Source organism: Eptatretus burgeri, chromosome 14 (assembly GCF_056783735.1).
Source record: "Eptatretus burgeri isolate ZD-2024b chromosome 14, Ebu_testis_v1, whole genome shotgun sequence".
Lineage (NCBI taxonomy): Eukaryota > Metazoa > Chordata > Myxini > Myxiniformes > Myxinidae > Eptatretus > Eptatretus burgeri.
Genome location: NC_140974.1, coordinates 68432933 through 68450519, shown reverse-complemented (window position 1 = coordinate 68450519; position 17587 = coordinate 68432933). Strand labels below are relative to the sequence as shown.

Sequence of the window (17587 nt, the reverse complement as noted above, 5' to 3'; positions counted from 1 at the left end):
CCTCACTCCCCCTCCCCCAGGTTTCTGCAAGGCATATGTGGTCCACATGCACCCCCCTTCAGCTGAAACTCCCAAAATCCAGAACCATTACTCACCTCAACTCATTCGTTCGTCGTTTTTCCCACCTGTGGGAACCAATTTCCACATTCTCTTCAATATGATTCTTCCCTTCAGGTCTTCAAGACAGCTGTTCACCACCATCTCAGATCATCCCCCATCAAAAATCATGATCTTTTCTACCCCTCTTAACCCCCACCCCCCAATTTCCAGTTTTTCCTTCCTGAGAGTTTGCTTCTGCATCCATCTTATCAACCCCCTGCATCCTTCCCACTCCTCATTCTTACCTGCATCCCTAATTGTCCGCCTTCGTCTATTTTGTCTCTCATCCCTGCTGTTGGCATTTCCCCCTTCGTTTTCTTCTGTTGCTTTTGTTCTTTTTGCGTCCTGATCCATTCTGTGTTTTAGCTCTTCCAAGAGCCTCGACTTTGTATCAAAAAAGAGCCAAATGCTTCCAGCAAAACTTGGAAATTTTGAGGAAAGTGAATTCCGTGAGATCCCCATGACATAGCCACTTTCATCACCCATTCAGAGCAAAGCGAGTCATTTGGTAATAAAACTTTTATTTATAAAAACTTCAGTTCTTATTACATGAGTTATCTTTCAAGGAACTTCAATGCAGTAGGAGGCCTTAAGCTCATCGAAGCCTTCACTGGTGTTGACAAGCTATGGTTGGTTGTCCTCTGGATTTGAACCGCCGACCTCCCACTCTGAGCGGACACTCTCACCATTACACCGCCGAATCTCAGTGTTTTTGTTAGCTTTACATTAGCCATTACTACTTGTAAGGGCAAAAACAACATTGCAGCATTACTTAGTGAAGAGTATTAAAATACTTCAGTATTTTGTGGTTAAAATGAAGGAATGTAATAAGTTCCATTTGATTGGATGTACATATTCTTATTTTAGTTTGACATACTGTGGATTATAGCCTGGTGTTGGCTTAATGGTTATAATGGTTAGGGTGGTGGGCTTGGGATTCCAGAAACCTGAGTTCAAATCCCACTCAGCTGTTGAATTAATACCAGGTGGAGTTGACTCTGCCTGTCATCCTTCTGAGGTCGGCAGAATGAGTGCCAGCTTGCTGGTGTCCTGTGTCGGAGTTGCGACCCATCCAGGATTGTGTCCAATAGCCAAGGAGACTTCTTAGGCAGCACCAACGCTCTGCACAGAGTATGGTCCCAATGGATGGATGGATGGATGTTAAGGTCAACTGATGATGGCTGAAAGACAAAAGTACCAGATTCGGTGGTGTAATGATCAGCGGTTTGAAACCTGGTGTTACCTTCTGCCCATTCCATCCACTCACAGCACAGACCTTTTTTTCTGAAATGATCATTATGAAATTAGCTAAAACCTGTCTCACAATCAGCTGTACTTTCTTTGTTTACAAAATTGACGCTCGTGGAAGAACTAGAACATAGAATGGACCAGAACATAACAGAACAAAACTTTAAGGGCACTCGGTAGAGCGCATACCTCCACCACGTAATACCTGATCCATGAGAACATATCGGGCCCATAAATGTTTGAAATATCATGCTATACAATACTATATCGCTTTTGGCCCTAATCTCTCAATGGTGAAGAATCACTTGAAAAATCAAATAATTCTCGTATCCAGATCTGGATCCGGATCTTCACCAAAGTTGAATCAATTCGTCCTTGCCATACGCCCAACCTGTCCACCAAGTTTCATCTGAATCCGTCCACAACTTTTTGAGATATCGTGCTGTATATCGTTTTAGCCCTATCTCTCAATGGTGAGGAATCGCTTAAAAAATTATAGTAGCCGGATCCGGATCTGGGTCTTCACCAAAATCTAATCGGTTCGTCCATGTCACACACCCAACCTGTCCACAAATTTTCATCCAGATCTGTCCACAACTTTATGACATATCCTGCACACAAACAAACAAATGAAATTGCTCGTTGAGCAAGGACTTGCCGGAATGACTTTGTCATATCTCCATGATCTCTGAAAAAACAAAAACCTGGAAATCAATTTGCTTCTTATCAGTCGATAGTGCTACTGTTTAATGAGTTATAGTACTTAGTTTGGCCATGATCATAACTTGGAAGTCAATCGGACTTGAAATGGCGTTTTTATCGCAATTTGAAAGTATTGACCCGACCCCCCCTGACATTTGACCCCCCGACCGCTAAGAAGGGTGTTGGTGTGACACCCTAATTAGACATATGGTTGGATGCAGAATTGGAAGATGCACATTTTGGATTTGGTTTGAAGTCTATACGACCATTTTAGTGGACGTTATTGCGAAAATAATAATTTCGGTTTTTCGGTGACCTTAACCTTGACCTTTGACCTAGATTCATCAAAAACGACAAGTGTCTAAGTTGGACCATAGCCGACGTCTGTAGTACAGACTTTTCTTCCTTCCAAAACCTCTGAATTTGGATATTATGTCACTTTTTTGTGTGTTTGTGTGTGTGTGCAGTTTGTATGCTTGCCGTGGAAAGCAACACTACTCTTCCGGACAACCGTGCACCTGCGATCGAGAACGGAATGGAGAAGGCAGATTGTTGTGAAGCTGCAGGTTATAAAGGGAGGGGTTGGGTTGGCGAATGGTGGGTGTTCATTAATGATAAAAAAAATAACTTTGAATCAAAAGATAAAGTTATGAGATAATAGGAGGAAAGAAACAAATGGGTAAATTATTAATAAGAAAAGGATTGCCTTTTGAGGGTTTGCTTCCTGATACTGTTACCCTCAGTGCAAATCCCATAAGTAGTAGCGATCTTATTCTCAGTCCTCTGTGGAATGTATTTAAAAAGCTTTTCCAGGAGCTGCAGAAACGAGAACACCTGACCCTAAGTTGATCTAATGACGATCAAGAGGAAAGTATCCTTTTTGTATGATAACATTGAGGTAGCCGCTTGTGTACTGGTCACGTAATACTGGCTTTTAGCTTATAATGGTCCAATGTATTAATACTTCATTTAAGCTGAATTTTTACAGATCGCTTCCACGTGTTGGTGGGATTAATCCTACCTTTTAAGCGATGGAACGCGTCATGATGGAATGCCCTGCCATCGGCGTGTCTGCTTATAGTCAGAACTTATTCCTTCTAGGAAAGTTTCTTTGAAGATTTGTGGGGAGAAGGGACAACGCTGGGAAAATGGATTTGGCAAAACTTTTTAGTGTTGTTTTTGTTGACGTATAGAAGAGGAAGAGGATATCGAAGATGTTGCGGGTCCTCCAGATTGTGACGTCGGTGATGAAATGGTCGACGTGGTTGTGGAGGATTTACAGGTAAAAAAAAAAAAAATAATAATCGGTCACAGGTGATCGGTAAGTTTTTTTTTTTTAAAGTGAGTGTGGGAGGTGGTGGTTTCTGGTGGAGGCTTTGGGTTGAAAGAGAGAACGAGAGATAGCAACATTAAATAGACAGCATTTTAAGTCGGCCTATTTATTTATATCAAATGCATCACTTCCATCATCGATTGTCCTTTTCCCACCCATGATTGTGCACTCATCGACTTCCCTTCCATATCTCCAGATGGCTGGAGGATGTGAAGGTGCCATGCTGTTGCGAGAAAGGGTTCAACCCAATCGACTGGATATTATTAAGGCAGTCCCTCAAAAGGTATGAACCCAGTGCTTCGGCATCACACTGGCAGATGGAAAGATGATTGCACAGTACATTCATTCAGACAAATAGATATGTTCCACAAGTCACTTTTCTTAATGAATGTCTCTTTACCAAAATTGCACAATATTAAATGATTATTAACACAAAATTTTTTTTTTTATTTGTACGTGAAATACTCGATGCAAAATGTAGCCCGGTGTATACACAAATCTTATCATGACCCCCCTCCCCCGAATGATTTGCTTCTTACCTGCAAGGGATTACAGCGAAGAACTTATTGCCGTCAACTATGCGGCACATCACGACAACGCTTTTTTGTTTCCATCGTCAATAAATTATCAGCACTTTATCCTGATACCACACCTGCTTACCTGTCTGAAAATTTGTCTATTTTGAATTTTGATCTAATTTGATTTGATTGCAGTTCTTCATTTATTTATTTAATTTCCCTTGTGCTCACATCCACTTTGCATAAATAGACATACAATTGCCAACTGCAAACAAGCAGTGTGTTAGGAATGATACTGCAGGTAAAAGCTAAAACACTGTTTGTTTGCAGTGGGCAGGTGTGTTAGCCCCTACCCCTCAGGCATCCTCTTATGACTGTACTTGCTAAATCGAAGATTCACAAGTACAGCATATTTGTTTCCTGAGTATGCTCGTCTGTCGGTCGCCGACAGATCACAATTCCACGCGTGTCTTCACAAAACTTAACCAACTAGTGGAGGTGGTCAAAAACTAGAAGCCTGTTGTTTTGAGGTCAAGTGTCAAGGTCACAGCAAGGCCATGTTTCCTGCCATACTTTTTGAGATACACCGAAACTCAGCGAACTGGTCGAGCTGTTAAAAGCTGGAAGCCTACTGTTTTTGAGGAAAAAGGTCAAAGGTGAAGGTCACTGCAAGGTCAGGTTACATGACATGCTTTTTGAGATAACTTGTCACATAGTCATTGCTGAGACTTCTGGTTTGTGTTGCAAGATTCCACTCGACCAGCGCTTTAAAATCATTGGTTGGTCGGTCACTTCCGGTCAGCTATTTTCTCAAGCGGTCAAGGTCGAATTTCTAAAATCTTCAATTTTCATCTGATTGACTAAATTAGAACAGTTTTCATATTTACCTCCGCCGCCGAAGGTGCTCATAGTCTGTCTATGAGCAGGATATCTCAAAAAGTTATGGACGGATTCAGACGAAATTTGGTGGAGAGGTTTGGTGTCAAGGATGAATTGATTAGATTTTGGTGAAGATCCGGATCTGGATTCTGGAATCTTTAAAATTATTCTTCACCATTGAGAGGTGGGACCATAAACAATATATAGCGTGATATTTCAAAAAGTTATGGACGAGTTTTGACAAAACGAGGCGGAGTAGTTGGCTCGGTGACTAGAACAAGTCGATAAGATTTTGATTCAGGTAAGAATGCAGAACCGGCCTATCAGTGGGATACAAAACGTAAACTGTTCAGCCTGGCAGAGGTATGCACTCAATCGAGTACCGTTCCAGTTTGTTACTCAATTGGTTCGCCAAGAATAAACCCGATCGATTTGGCCGTTGTCACGTGTCAATAGTTTCCATGAAGACAATTTCACCTCATTACAGTCAAATGGGACTTTTTGTAAATTTATTTTAACGATACCTCAGTAATATTTTAAGATATCAAATTGAAACTTACACAACTTATTTATACATATGTGTAGTTTTATGTGAGAAAAAATTGGTCAAATTAGTCAAAGGTCAAGGTCATCTGGAACATGCAAAACATTTATTAGGCCACAATTAGAAAATGTATCAACCAAATTTGTTATGCACATTCCATCATGTAAAACAGTTGATGGGTCAAATTTTCCAAGTTACCAAATTTCAGTTTCCATGGCAACTATTGTGTATTTGGATTTCGCAAGTGTCGTGCTATGCACGACATCTTTCTTCTTTGTCTGTCTGTCGATCCATTAATCCATCTTTCTATTTATTGCTACTTTCCACGTCTACTGCTGTCATTTATGGAACCGAGTTATACAGGTTTAAAGTTTTGCCTCAATCTATGCTATCACTTGATGATCTCAAACCAAATGGCTTTACGATATCCTTTGGCCCACCTGAAACAAAATGTAAATGATCACAAAACTGCAATTAATTTTTCATAGCTGGTAATAATTTTGATGTTATTAAAGCTGATGTTCATATTGGATGATATATAATCATTGCAAATTCAACCATTTGTATTTATAATGTCGTTTTCCTCATCGCACAGGTGTCTGATCCATGGGAGAACCTTGATCCCTACAGCCTGGGCCCGGCAAATAAACCCTTCAAACAGGGTGAAGAGCATTTTGTCTTCACCTCATCAACTCTCCCATTTCATTTCCTCTTTGTTACACACCAGGATTAATGCAGAAATGTGAAACATTTTTTCGTGACAATATCCTTGTTGTTTTCCCACCTTTGTGTCACAACCCTTCACCTGTAGGAAAGTGTTGGATTCTACACAATTCACTTGTCAGCCACAAAAGGAAGAGGAAAGGAGCCATAGAGATACGCAGCTTTCACCAGTGGTTTGCACAGTCATGTATGACCTTGGGGATGGTTGGACTTAAAATTGGGGATGCCTTATGAGGATGCTTCAAATTTGCTTTAGCTTTTGTTGATACTTATTTTGTTTTTTTTACTTTTCAGGAGTGAGCTCATGGAAGAGCAAAGTCCCAGGCAAAAATGCTACAGTTAGAAACATGGCACATGAGAGTTGTACTATCATATACTACAGTAGTCTGCAGAGAATTACTCCAGGAAAGGAATGTTATTTTTGCTTGGGGAAGAACTGACAGTGGGACAAACAATAAGGGAATAACCAAACAGGAAACAGAACAGGCTCTGGAAGGTGGTTCCATAGATGGGCGAAGCGAAGGATAAAAGAAGTTAGTTGTGTAGTCCGCCTGAATTTTGGATATTTAACGAGGAGGGGTTTACTGGAGGAACTTGTGCATCCTGGAGTAGATACAGTATACCTATAATGCCTCATTTAGATGAATTGTGTGGAATCCATTTTTCCAAATGAACTTTTTTGTTCAAAGCTGAAGAGATCAAACGAAACACTGTTTTAGTTTAAGGAGGTTACATGTCAGGATAACCTGCAAAAAACATGTACAAACAAAATTCACTGGTTGTAAAAGTGTTCAGCCATTTAGATCAGTACTTGGTGGAAGCATCTTTTACAGCAATGACTGCTCTGAGTCTTTGTGGGTAGGTCTCCACCAGCTTTGTACAGTGAGACGGTGAAATCTTTGCCCATTCTTCACGTGAAAATTTCTCAAGTTCTGCCAAGTTTGATGGGGATCGTATTGTCGATGGACTGCCATCATCAAGTCTCGTCACAAATGTTAAAATTGGGTTCAAGTCGGGACTTTGACTGGGCCACTCAAGAACATTTATTTTCTTATTATTCAGCCACTCCAGTGTGGCTTTAGCTTTGCGCTTTGGATCATTGTCCTGCTGAAATGTGAATCTCCTACCCAGTTTCAAATTCATGGCTGACTCAAACAGGTTTTCATCGAGGATTCTCCTGTACTTTGCACCGTCTATTGTCCCTACTATCCTGATAAGCTTGTCAGCCCCTGCTGATGAAAAGCAGCCTCAAAACAAGATGCTGCCACCACCATGCTTGACAGTAGGGAAGGTGTTGACTGGGTGATGTACAGTGTTATACTTGCACCAGATGTAACGTTTTGAATTTAGACCAAAAAGTTCCATTTTTTTTCTCATCTGACCACAAAACATTTCTCCACATGCCTGCAGTATCATTAAGATGCTTTTTCGCAAACTCCAGATGAGTTTTGAGATGCGTCTTTTTCAGGAATGGCTTCTTTATTGCCACCGACCCTTGGAGGCCAGATTTGTGAAGGGAACAGGATATTGTTGATTGATGAACACTGACCCCCATCTCAGACATAGAGCCTTGCAGATCTTTCAAAGTCATTGTTGGATTTACTGTGACATCCCGAACCAGTTTCCTGCTTGTCCGGCCACCGAGTTTAGATAGGCGACCCGATATGGGTCGAGTGTGGGTTGTATGATATGTCTTCCACTTATTAATGATGGATTTCATCGTACTCAAAGAGATAATGAGTGACTTTGAAATGTTCTTATAACCCTCTCCTGAACGGTGCTTCTCCACCACTTTATGTCCGACTTCTTTGGAGAGATCCTCAGTCTTCATGTTTGCCTTGTTGGTTGACCAATTGATTTTCGCCTTAAAACTTCCTGGATAAGTGGGGAGCTTTATTTTCAAGTTAAACCACTGATTACACACAGGTGAAACCTATTACATTTATTTTGTAACCTTTGAAGCAAATAATTTACTCCTGAAGTGATTTAGGGTTAATTAGGTGAAGGGTTTGAATACTTATGCAACTGAGAATCATCTGATTTTTCTCTGTTAATCTATCTTATTCACATTTTATCTGCATTTTTTTTTTTGCTTTATCACTTTGGAGTGGTTTTGGAAGACTCTATGTATTAAGTTTGATTTGAAAGCATAATGAAATTAGTTAGCTCAGGTGGCATCAAAATGCAAAAACTTTGGAGAGTGGTGCATACTTTTGCAGACCACTATAGGGAGGGTTGGACGACTGAGAGAGCAAAAGGAGCGATATCGGAGAACAGTCGGAATAAAACGGAGACCACTGGACCAGACTGTGATGTGAGAATAACAAACCCTGTGCTTCGACCTCATCACGGGAGATTCCAATAATTTTGAGAGCTTTAGATTCCACAGAATCCAGGAGAGACAGATGTGATTCTGCCATGCCAGCCCATAGCGGAGAACAATACTTCTTTGAACTATGGGCAAAGGTCTTGCAGATTATGAGTAGCTCTAATTTTCCAAGGAAAGACGTGAATTGACAGAGGATGCCCACGTCTGCGGCTGACTGTGGAGACCAACTTTGCTATGTTGTTGGACCCAGGAAAAGTCATTGCTGATGGTAAGGCCAAGAAGTTCAAGAGATTGAAACTCTTCCAGTGGATGACCAAATAAATAGATAGGTTGGTTAATCTGATGAACCTTCTGGAGTGATGGGGTGAGACTGAGACTTAACAAGGTTGAACGACATTCTATTTATCAGATCAGTGTCAAATAATTTCCAGATCAGCAGACAGACGCAGCTGCTGTCTGCATAGCTCGACGACATATAAAGGAGGACTGTATAACACAATGCGGAGTCGTGTGCAAAAAGGAAGAGAGGGTTTTCCAGAGAATCAGAGAGATCATTTGTACAGATGAGGACCAAGACTTGTTTTTTTGTATACACAGTCGCGGCTCGTGAAAGAGCTAGAACACAGAACAGATCAGAAACAGCAGGAGGTGAAGGGGGAAATGCCAATAGCAGGATCGAGGGCGAAAATGGACAGAGACGGACAAACAAGGGATGTGGGGCAATGATGAGGGGTAGGGGAGACTGACTGTGAAGGGTGGACAAAATGGATGCAGAAACAAAAAATGTTTTTTTTGGGGGGGGGGGGGGAGAGGGGTTTAACAGGCAGAGAAAATATCGAAGTTTTGGATGGGGTGTGATTTGAGATGGTGGTGAACAGCTGTCTTGGTGACTTGCAGGGGAGAATGAGATTGAAGAGAATGCGGACGTTGGTTCCACAGGCAGGAAAAAAAGAGTAACAAATGAGTGGAGGTGAACAGTGGTTCTGGATTTTGGGAATTTCACGAGATGGGGGTTGCTGGTGGATCGTGTGCGCCCTATAGATACCTGGGGGGTGGGCAGAGCACTGGGGAGGGCAGAGGGTGCAATACTGAAAAGGAGGCAGAAGAGTGACCACCGACCTGTGGGCGATTGCAAAGTGATAGGCCCATACACTCAGAAGATTCTGATGATCTTAATGGTCTTGGTTTCCACTGCATCAAGCTGAGCAGGGTGTGAGGCAAGGACAACCAGGCAAGGAAGGAGTTCAGTCAGGTGTGCCAACTAAGGAAGGACTTTTCACGATGGAGGATGCCCAGTCGGCGACTGGTTTTGGAGATCTGGATCTGGAGAGCAACTTTGGAATGTGGTTTGCTCACGAGATACCATGGCTGAGAGTGTGACCCAAGAGTTTGAGTGACAACTTATTTGAGAGGGTTGTTGAGAAAGCAGCTGGGAGGGTTTATTGTACGGTCCTTAAGGAGATCGAGACATCGATCTCAGGGTTAAAGGACATTACATGTTCCAAGTGTTTGACCAGCCTGTGATTTGGTCATGGTTTGAAAAGAGGGAATAGGCTGCTGCCTGTCAGAAGGATGAGGAATGTCACAACGGGGTAGAGTCATCAGTAAAGAAATCGAGGATTTTCTAGAAAGTCAGAGAGATCATTGATGAAGATTGGCAAGTTTCTTGTGCCCCCACGGAAATCGAAACGGGGTGGGGATGGAAGGAAAAAATGCAAATGGCATCTTCTGTCATGGAGACAACAAGCTGGGAGCAACAAATCACATTTATTGCCACATCTGATGCAATTTAAATGCTCTCATGGTGGCGAGGTGCTCCATTTGAAACTGTTTTTTCGACGTATGTAGCTTTTCGATTTCTAGGGTCCACAATAAAAAAATTGTATTTGGAGGCAAACCAGTCAGGTCAGGTATGGGAGCATGTGCCAGAACAGCGCGTCGCTGCGTCCACTTTCCGCCGGTACTCCAGGGGCCTTCGTCTGGCCATCCCCCAGGCAGATGCCAGGCCCATCCCCATCTCCTTGAGATGATGGTCAACCTGCTGCAACCACGAGGCACGTGGTCGGCCCACTGGCCTCCTCCACTCATGAGACTCCCTCGCTGAGAGAATCTGGTGAGCAGGATCAGCGTCAGGAAAACGAGCCACATGTCCATACAGCCGCAACTGACGCTCACGGACTATGCAGGTAACAAATCTCATCCGAGTCTCTCTCAGCAACCACTCGTTGGACACAAAATCCCACCAGCGATAACCAAGGATTCTCCAAAGAGACCTGGTACCAAAGGAATTAAGTCTCCGTCTCAGATCCTTGGTCAGAGTCCAAGTCTCGCATCCATAGAGCAAGACTGGAAGTACCAAGGACCTGAAGACTCAGACTTTCGTCCTCCCGCACACGCACCGACAGCGCCACACCCCATGATCCAGTGAATCCATGACTCCCCAGGCCCGACCCAGACGTCTATTGACCTCTGACTCAAAGCCAGCAGAGACATGAATATCACTGCCAAGGTAAGTGAATCTCTCCACGACCTCAACATCCTCACCACAAACAGACACAGACAGGACAGCAGCATCCAAGATGTCACCGAAAGCCTGGATCTTAGTTTTGACCCAAGAAACCCGTAATCCCAGCGGCTCCGACTCCTCATTCAACACCTTGAGGGCCCCCATAAGGATATCTAAAGTCTCCGCAAAGATGACTGCATCATCTGCAAAATCAAGGTCCGAGATCTTGACATTCCCAAACGATGCACCGCAGCTTGATCTCTCTGACATCCTCCCTAAAATCCAGTCCATACAAGTGCTGAAAAGTGTGGGGGCCAGTACACACCCCTGACGAACTCCAGTAACAACTGGAAATAAGTCAGAGGTGGTACCACCACACTTCACAGCACTCTCAGTACCAGAGTAGAGTTCAGACATCAGATCGATCAGTTTTGGTGGCACCCCACGAAGACCAAGAATCCTCCAGAGGGCTTCCCGATTCACTGAATCGAACGCTTTGCAGAGATCAACAGAGGCTGCAAGCAGCCCCTGCCGAAACTCTCGTCTGCGTTCGGTGAGGACACGAAGAGCAAGGATACGGTCAATTGTTGACCTCTTTGGTGTAAAGCCTGACTGCTCTGGACGCTGGTGCTCAAGCAGATGGTGGTGAACCCTATCAAGAATTATCTGAGCAAAGACCTTGCCCGGCACTGAGAGCAGCGTCACCCCTCGGTAGTTGTTGCAGTCTTGGTGATCACCCTTCCCTTTCCAGAGAGGAACAACAAGGCCCCTCTTCCAATCAGTTGGGATGATGCCTGTGTTCCAGGCAGAGCACAAAACTGCATGCAACGACACGAGTGCAGCATTTCCACCAGCCTTGAGAAGTTCAGCATGGATGCCACAGATCCCTGGAGCTTTGCCCCGTTTCAACCGGTTCACCGCAGCCTGTGTTTCCACAAGCGAAGGTGGACCACAGTTGATTCGAGGATCAGCAACAGGGATTGTAACACCCTTGACGTCCAACTCGATTGTAACACCCTTGACGCCTGGCAAACCAGTGACCAATTGCAAATTGATAGTAGCATGAGGCCGAGAACACCATCTTGGGGTACACCACCCTTTACAGGGAGAGGAGATGAAAAGATTCCATTGAGAGCCACACGTTGGCTATGGGAATAGAGGAAGTCAGTTAGCCATGTGTGAAGTTGACCTTGGATGCCATAGGCAGAGAAGTTGAAGAGTAAGGCCAGATGCCAGACTGTATCGAAAGCTTGAGATGTGTCCAGAGAGATGGCCCTGATCTCATGTCTGATATTGAGGGCCTTCACGATTGTTGGGTGAGTAGAAGCAGCATGTCCAAGGTAGAGTGACCTGGTCTGAAACCAAATTGATGATCTGAGACGAGGTTGTTAGAGAAAAGGAATGATTTGACGTCAATTGTGATGATGGATTCCATAACCTTGCCTATGATTGGAAGTAAGCTGATTCGTCTGTAGTTAAGGGGATCTGTTCTTGCACATTTTTAGCTCGCCTGTTCGAAGAACAGAGAGCTATAGCTATAGCGATAGCGTCAGCGTGAGCGTGAAAATGTTAAAGTTTTTGGTGCAAGTTATTTAGAAGCTTGCCATTCATTTAATATGTGTACTAGGATGCTGACATTTGGCATGGAGGTTCCTTTGGGGTATACTATTGGTATTGTGAAGTTGAAATAAAATAAAAAAAATTCAATTTTTTTTTTTAATTTTTGACCTGTTTTGAACTTAACTTTTTTGTCGCACATCAATGTTAAATATTTTGGTGCAAGTTATTTAGAATCTTGCCATTCATTTAATATGTGTACTAGGATGCTGATATTTGGCATGGAGGTTCCTTTGGGGTATGTTATTGATGTAGTGAAGTTGAAATAAAAAAATAATTTCAATTTTTAAAAAATTTTGACCTGTTTTGAACTTAACTTTTTTGTCGCACATCAACGCTAAATATTTTGGTGCAAGTTATTTAGAATCTTGCCATTCATTTAATATGTGTACTAGGATGCTGATATTTGGCATGGAGGTTCCTTTGGGGTATGTTATTGATGTAGTGAAGTTGAAATAAAAAAATAATTTCAATTTTTAAAAATTTTGACCTGTTTTGAACTTAACTTTTTTGTAGCACATCAACATTAAAGTTTTTTCCTTTCTAATGTTTTTATCTACCACACTATTTTTTACTGATTACAATATACAAATACATATATTGCTTTAAAATTATTTGGATCAGACTTCACTACAATGCTTTATAAAAAATATTATTAGACTAGTCTTTTAAAAACGATAAATGTATAAACAGGCGAGCATTGAGTGGCTTTGACACCAACTCTCTGGTTATGTAATGCGGTGATGTTGGTGGATTTCCAAGCAGATTTGAGATTACCTATGGTGAAAAGAGTAGAAACAGGATGTGCAAGAGCAGCAGAGCAGGTTTCTTGGAAATATGAGCTGATGCCATCCCATCCAGTTGCAGAGTCAGGGTCAAGGGTTGCCAGAAGCTTCGCCACCTTTTCAGGTGCAAAAGACACAGAGTCCAGGTGGTTATTAACAGAATTAAAAAAAAACAAGGACAAATGTGTCCAAGAGCTATATCATAAAAGTTTTGGCTTCAGCAGAAGAAGAAGAAGCACAAGAAGAAGAAGAAGAAGAAGAACAACAACAACGCGGAGCTCTCTTAGAGCCAGCGTTCGCTACGCGAGACGCGGCTAAAAATCTGTGTTAATGTACCGGAAGCCAGAGAAGTGTTTTGAGAATTGAGTGATGTGGTTGAATTTCTGAGCCTGAACCACGAGGCTGGCTGCCGTATTCTGCATGAATCGCAAAGGTCTGAAAGAAGAAGAAGAAGAAGCAGGCAAGACTGCCAGCATGGAATTGCAATACTCCAAACATGATGTTTCAGTCGTCCTCTGATTCGGGCATGAACAGATTTTGGCAACATTTGTTTATTTTGTTTCAAACTTTTATTCTCAAAAAATTCAATTATGCAAAAGGTAAAAATTGATCTTTTTTTAAACCAGCATATCTTGGCTAAATAGACCTAAATCGCAGACCCCCAGTATTTACAGATAACTATGTAACCCACAAAGAACTCCTGCATGAGGCACGAATGTGTGGATTGCATTGGCCAAGTTATAGTTCTTAAGTGTCGATTGGGGTTGAGGAGAGGGGATGTTTGACGATGCTTGTGGAAGAGGGAGGGGATGCTGTAAAAAGGAGGAAGATTAGAGGGGAATCTTTCAAAAAATTATTTAATATGTTCAACCACTTTTACCTTTCTTACAGATTTCTCTTCCCAGTGTATGAAAAAGACATCATCATACCTGTTTCCTGGTAAGCTATCGATGCAAGCCTGGCAACTAAATGAAAATGTTCCTTTTGACCCCGATGAATTGTAACATGCTGGCTTTTGAACCCTCATTTTTTTCAGAGCTTAATGCACTTTACTGGGAGAGAAAGAAGAAGATTTTGAGCGTTCGGCAACACTTTCAGAAGCAGCTGGTGATTCACCCCCCCTCCCCCCAATTCGTTCTACCCTGTTTAGTTTTTTGTTTATGGTGTTAGTTTGTGGTGGGGGGGGGGAGAAGTTCAGAAGAGGGGATGGGTTTGCTCATTGCTGTGCCACTCATGTTTACAGATCCTGCAAGGACGGAGTGAGGCTGTGGACTTAATGAGGCAAGAAGAAGCACAAGGCATTGGAGGAAATGGAATTGAGAGTTTGGAGTTGGAAAGAGAGCACTTTAGAAATGAAGAGCAAGAGGAGTTACCTTTTGCACAATCAGGTACATTTTCTCAACATTTTTCTACCCCACATCGATACTTCTTTAGTTTGTCTCTTTCCCTTTGTTACCTTATGGGTAATATTTGCTTGACCATCTCGTTTCTTTCTCTCGATGGTGGTGACTTTGAACCTAATCTGAATGTAACCCCCCCAAGCTCCTCTCATGGCATTAATTGGTGAGTATTTTGGAGAGGAGAAAGGTGACAGTGGCATATTGCTCAAATAATTTAATGATCAATTAAATTGAATTGTCTACTTTGCTCTCATCTGCTCCTCAGCAATGGAAGATCTGGAATCTGCTGGAGGCCTGGAGGTTGAGCAGCCAGTGGATGAAGGGCACGGTGTAGTACAGGAGAGGGAGCATTGTGTAGGCTATGAGGAACTGGTGCAACAGTGCGTTGAGCTGTACCTTGTACAGGCACAGAAGTTCTCGAATGACACACAGATCTCAAAGAGGGTTCAATCTTGGCAGGAGATGGTCTGCCCTGCACTCCAGGAACAGGTGCTGAGCTGACTTTCTTTTCTGTTTCATTCTTGTACTTATTCTTGATAAATAAAATCTCTTTTTATGCCTCCGCCGACGAAGTCGCCGGAGGCATTATGTTTTCAGGTCGTCCACCCGGCTGGCCGTCGTCTGTCATTGGTTTTCGTTTCTGCAATAACTTAAGAACAGCTGAAGGGATCCAAGTCAAACTTGGTACAAGTATGTATAATGATGTAAAGATAAACTGATTCGATTAGGAGGTCAGAGGATCCGTTAGGTAAAAATTCTTTTACCACGCTAACTTGTGAACCAGTGATGGGATTTTGACCAAACTTGGTATAAGTACATATTATGATGCAAAGATGAACTGATTAGATTTTTTCATCAAGAGGTCAAAGGTCAGAAGTCATGTCAGGTAAAAATGTGATATTTGAGAACAGCTGAAGGGATTTAAATCAAACTTTGTACAAGTATATATAATGATATAATATTGTGGGCGGAGGCATATCGGTCGACATAACAATGTCAAATTATATCTTGCTATTTTTGAATTTGGCCATTTTTAAAATCTCATCTTTAAGTTCTATAATGGAGTCACACATTGACATGAACAATATGGAGTCACACTCTGTAGGATTGGTAGGTAGGTTGGCTGAGGGCAGGCAACCAGGCAGGTGCCTCTTGTTGACAATGCCCTCTCTCTCTCTCTCTCTCTCTGATGTATCATACTCTTCACATCACGTCTGCTGCCGAAGCAGCTTCCTGAGCAAGGATTATACTGGGTGGTTTGCCATTGCCTTCCTAGCAGTAGCTGGGGCAGGAATTTGTAATTTCTTCATGGTGCCGGTGATAACTCGCCTTCTCATCCTGAAGGACATCGTGGGGGTCTTTAACATCCACCTACTAATGCTGGCAGATGGGATTCCCGTTTAACGTCCATCCTCAAGACGACACACACACACATCGATGAATCGCCCTGCCTGTGTAACACCGGGATGAGAGTTTAGAGCTGGGCCGAGATTCAAACCTAGGTTAGACAGCTTAGAGGGGAGTGTGCGTACCTCTAAGTCTAAGCCATCCCGCCAGCCCCACAATGCCATAAGAGCCTATTATACCTCGTGGAAGGCAAAGAAAGTTAGCCCTCAATTCGATTCTAGTCATACTACAATGAAGGAATGGTCAAAACCATGATACTGTATTTTCAGGGGAGTAATTGAACATGACAAAGTGCTGCAACAGGAAGCATCGGATCCTGGAGGTCAAATGCTATCAGTCAATGATCTGTGTTATTTGACCAACATAACACTGAAATCTCGATGTGTTTTATATTGTTTGGGCCTCAGAAATTGACCACAGAATCTTTCTTTGAGTGTTACATAAGGGAATCGTTTAAGCTTTGAGAATATCAGTCTGATCCCAGCTGGTCTTGTATATTTGACTTCCTTTTGAGATGTAGTTTCCTCGAAACAATCCTTATTTGCAACACCAATCTGGTTGATTCTATGCATGTTCTAATTGCAGTCTTTTATTATGCATGTGTTTTGTTTTCGTCTTACCTTTGTTCTTTCATCAACTGTCAACCTGCCACCGGGTTTTGCCTTTCTGTATCCCAGCTTCAGTGCACTGTGTATCGTTCCCACCTGTTCACGAAACGGTGAAGGATGATGAATTATTGAACTCCACTAACACTGTGATCCATTGTTTCCCACCTCTTAGGAGGATAGAAGTGTTTGCGATATCCGCATTTATCAAGAACAGATCTTGAATGCCTTGGGGTCTCCTGGAATGCAGCAGCCATTTGCCAACCTGGTTGGAGGACTGCAGCCATTTGAGGCTTCCCGTTGGTTGCTTGCATCTCTGCAGATGGTACGAACGTCACTTAACTTTTTTGGGATTTGGTTTTGTATTTGGTAGAAGGCACAGAGGAGCAAATATCAGAAGAACAGGTTGGGTCAGCAGTTGAGAAATTCAAGAAAGGTGAGACAGCAGGACCAACTGGTGGTGTGGGTGAGATGTGGAGGCAGCAGGACAGTTGAGTGTAAAGCAGATCACTCAGTTGTGCAGCTTGATATGGAGGAATGGATACATCCAAAACAATTGGTTGGACAGTATAATTGTACCTTTGCTTAAGATGAAGGGTAAACCACTACTTCCTTTATCAAAAAGAGAAGTACTTAGCAAAGAAGAAGAAGTTATACCATGTGTTTGTAGATCTTGAGAAGGCATATGATACCAAGGGTAGTACCAAGGGTAGTTGTGGAATGGGCACTTAGGAGACAGGAAGTAACAGGATTTGGTGAGGGTAGTTATGCCAATATATGAGACCAAGAACATCAGTAAGGGCGAGTGGAGGCTGTACAGAGTCACTTGAAGTGAAAATAGGTTTACATCAGGGATCGGTGTTGAGACCCTTGCTTTCTGTAATCGTTCTAG

General features: G+C 42.6%; 1 protein-coding gene across 3 annotated transcripts in view; it reads left to right on the top strand.

Moving 5' to 3' along the window:
* NCAPH2 (non-SMC condensin II complex subunit H2) overlaps nt 1-17587 on the top strand; it is an 82705-nt gene that overhangs the window by 40031 nt on the left and 25087 nt on the right. For all 3 annotated transcript variants that reach the window (XM_085855391.1, XM_085855390.1, XM_085855392.1), the window contains exons 9-18: nt 2517-2615; nt 3243-3331; nt 3579-3665; nt 5919-5985; nt 6135-6233; nt 14175-14222; nt 14320-14390; nt 14527-14671; nt 14949-15172; nt 16871-17020. In XM_085855391.1, coding sequence (XP_085711517.1) covers nt 2517-2615; nt 3243-3331; nt 3579-3665; nt 5919-5985; nt 6135-6233; nt 14175-14222; nt 14320-14390; nt 14527-14671; nt 14949-15172; nt 16871-17020 — 1079 coding nt within the window. The remainder of the gene's footprint in view (nt 1-2516; nt 2616-3242; nt 3332-3578; nt 3666-5918; nt 5986-6134; nt 6234-14174; nt 14223-14319; nt 14391-14526; nt 14672-14948; nt 15173-16870; nt 17021-17587) is intronic.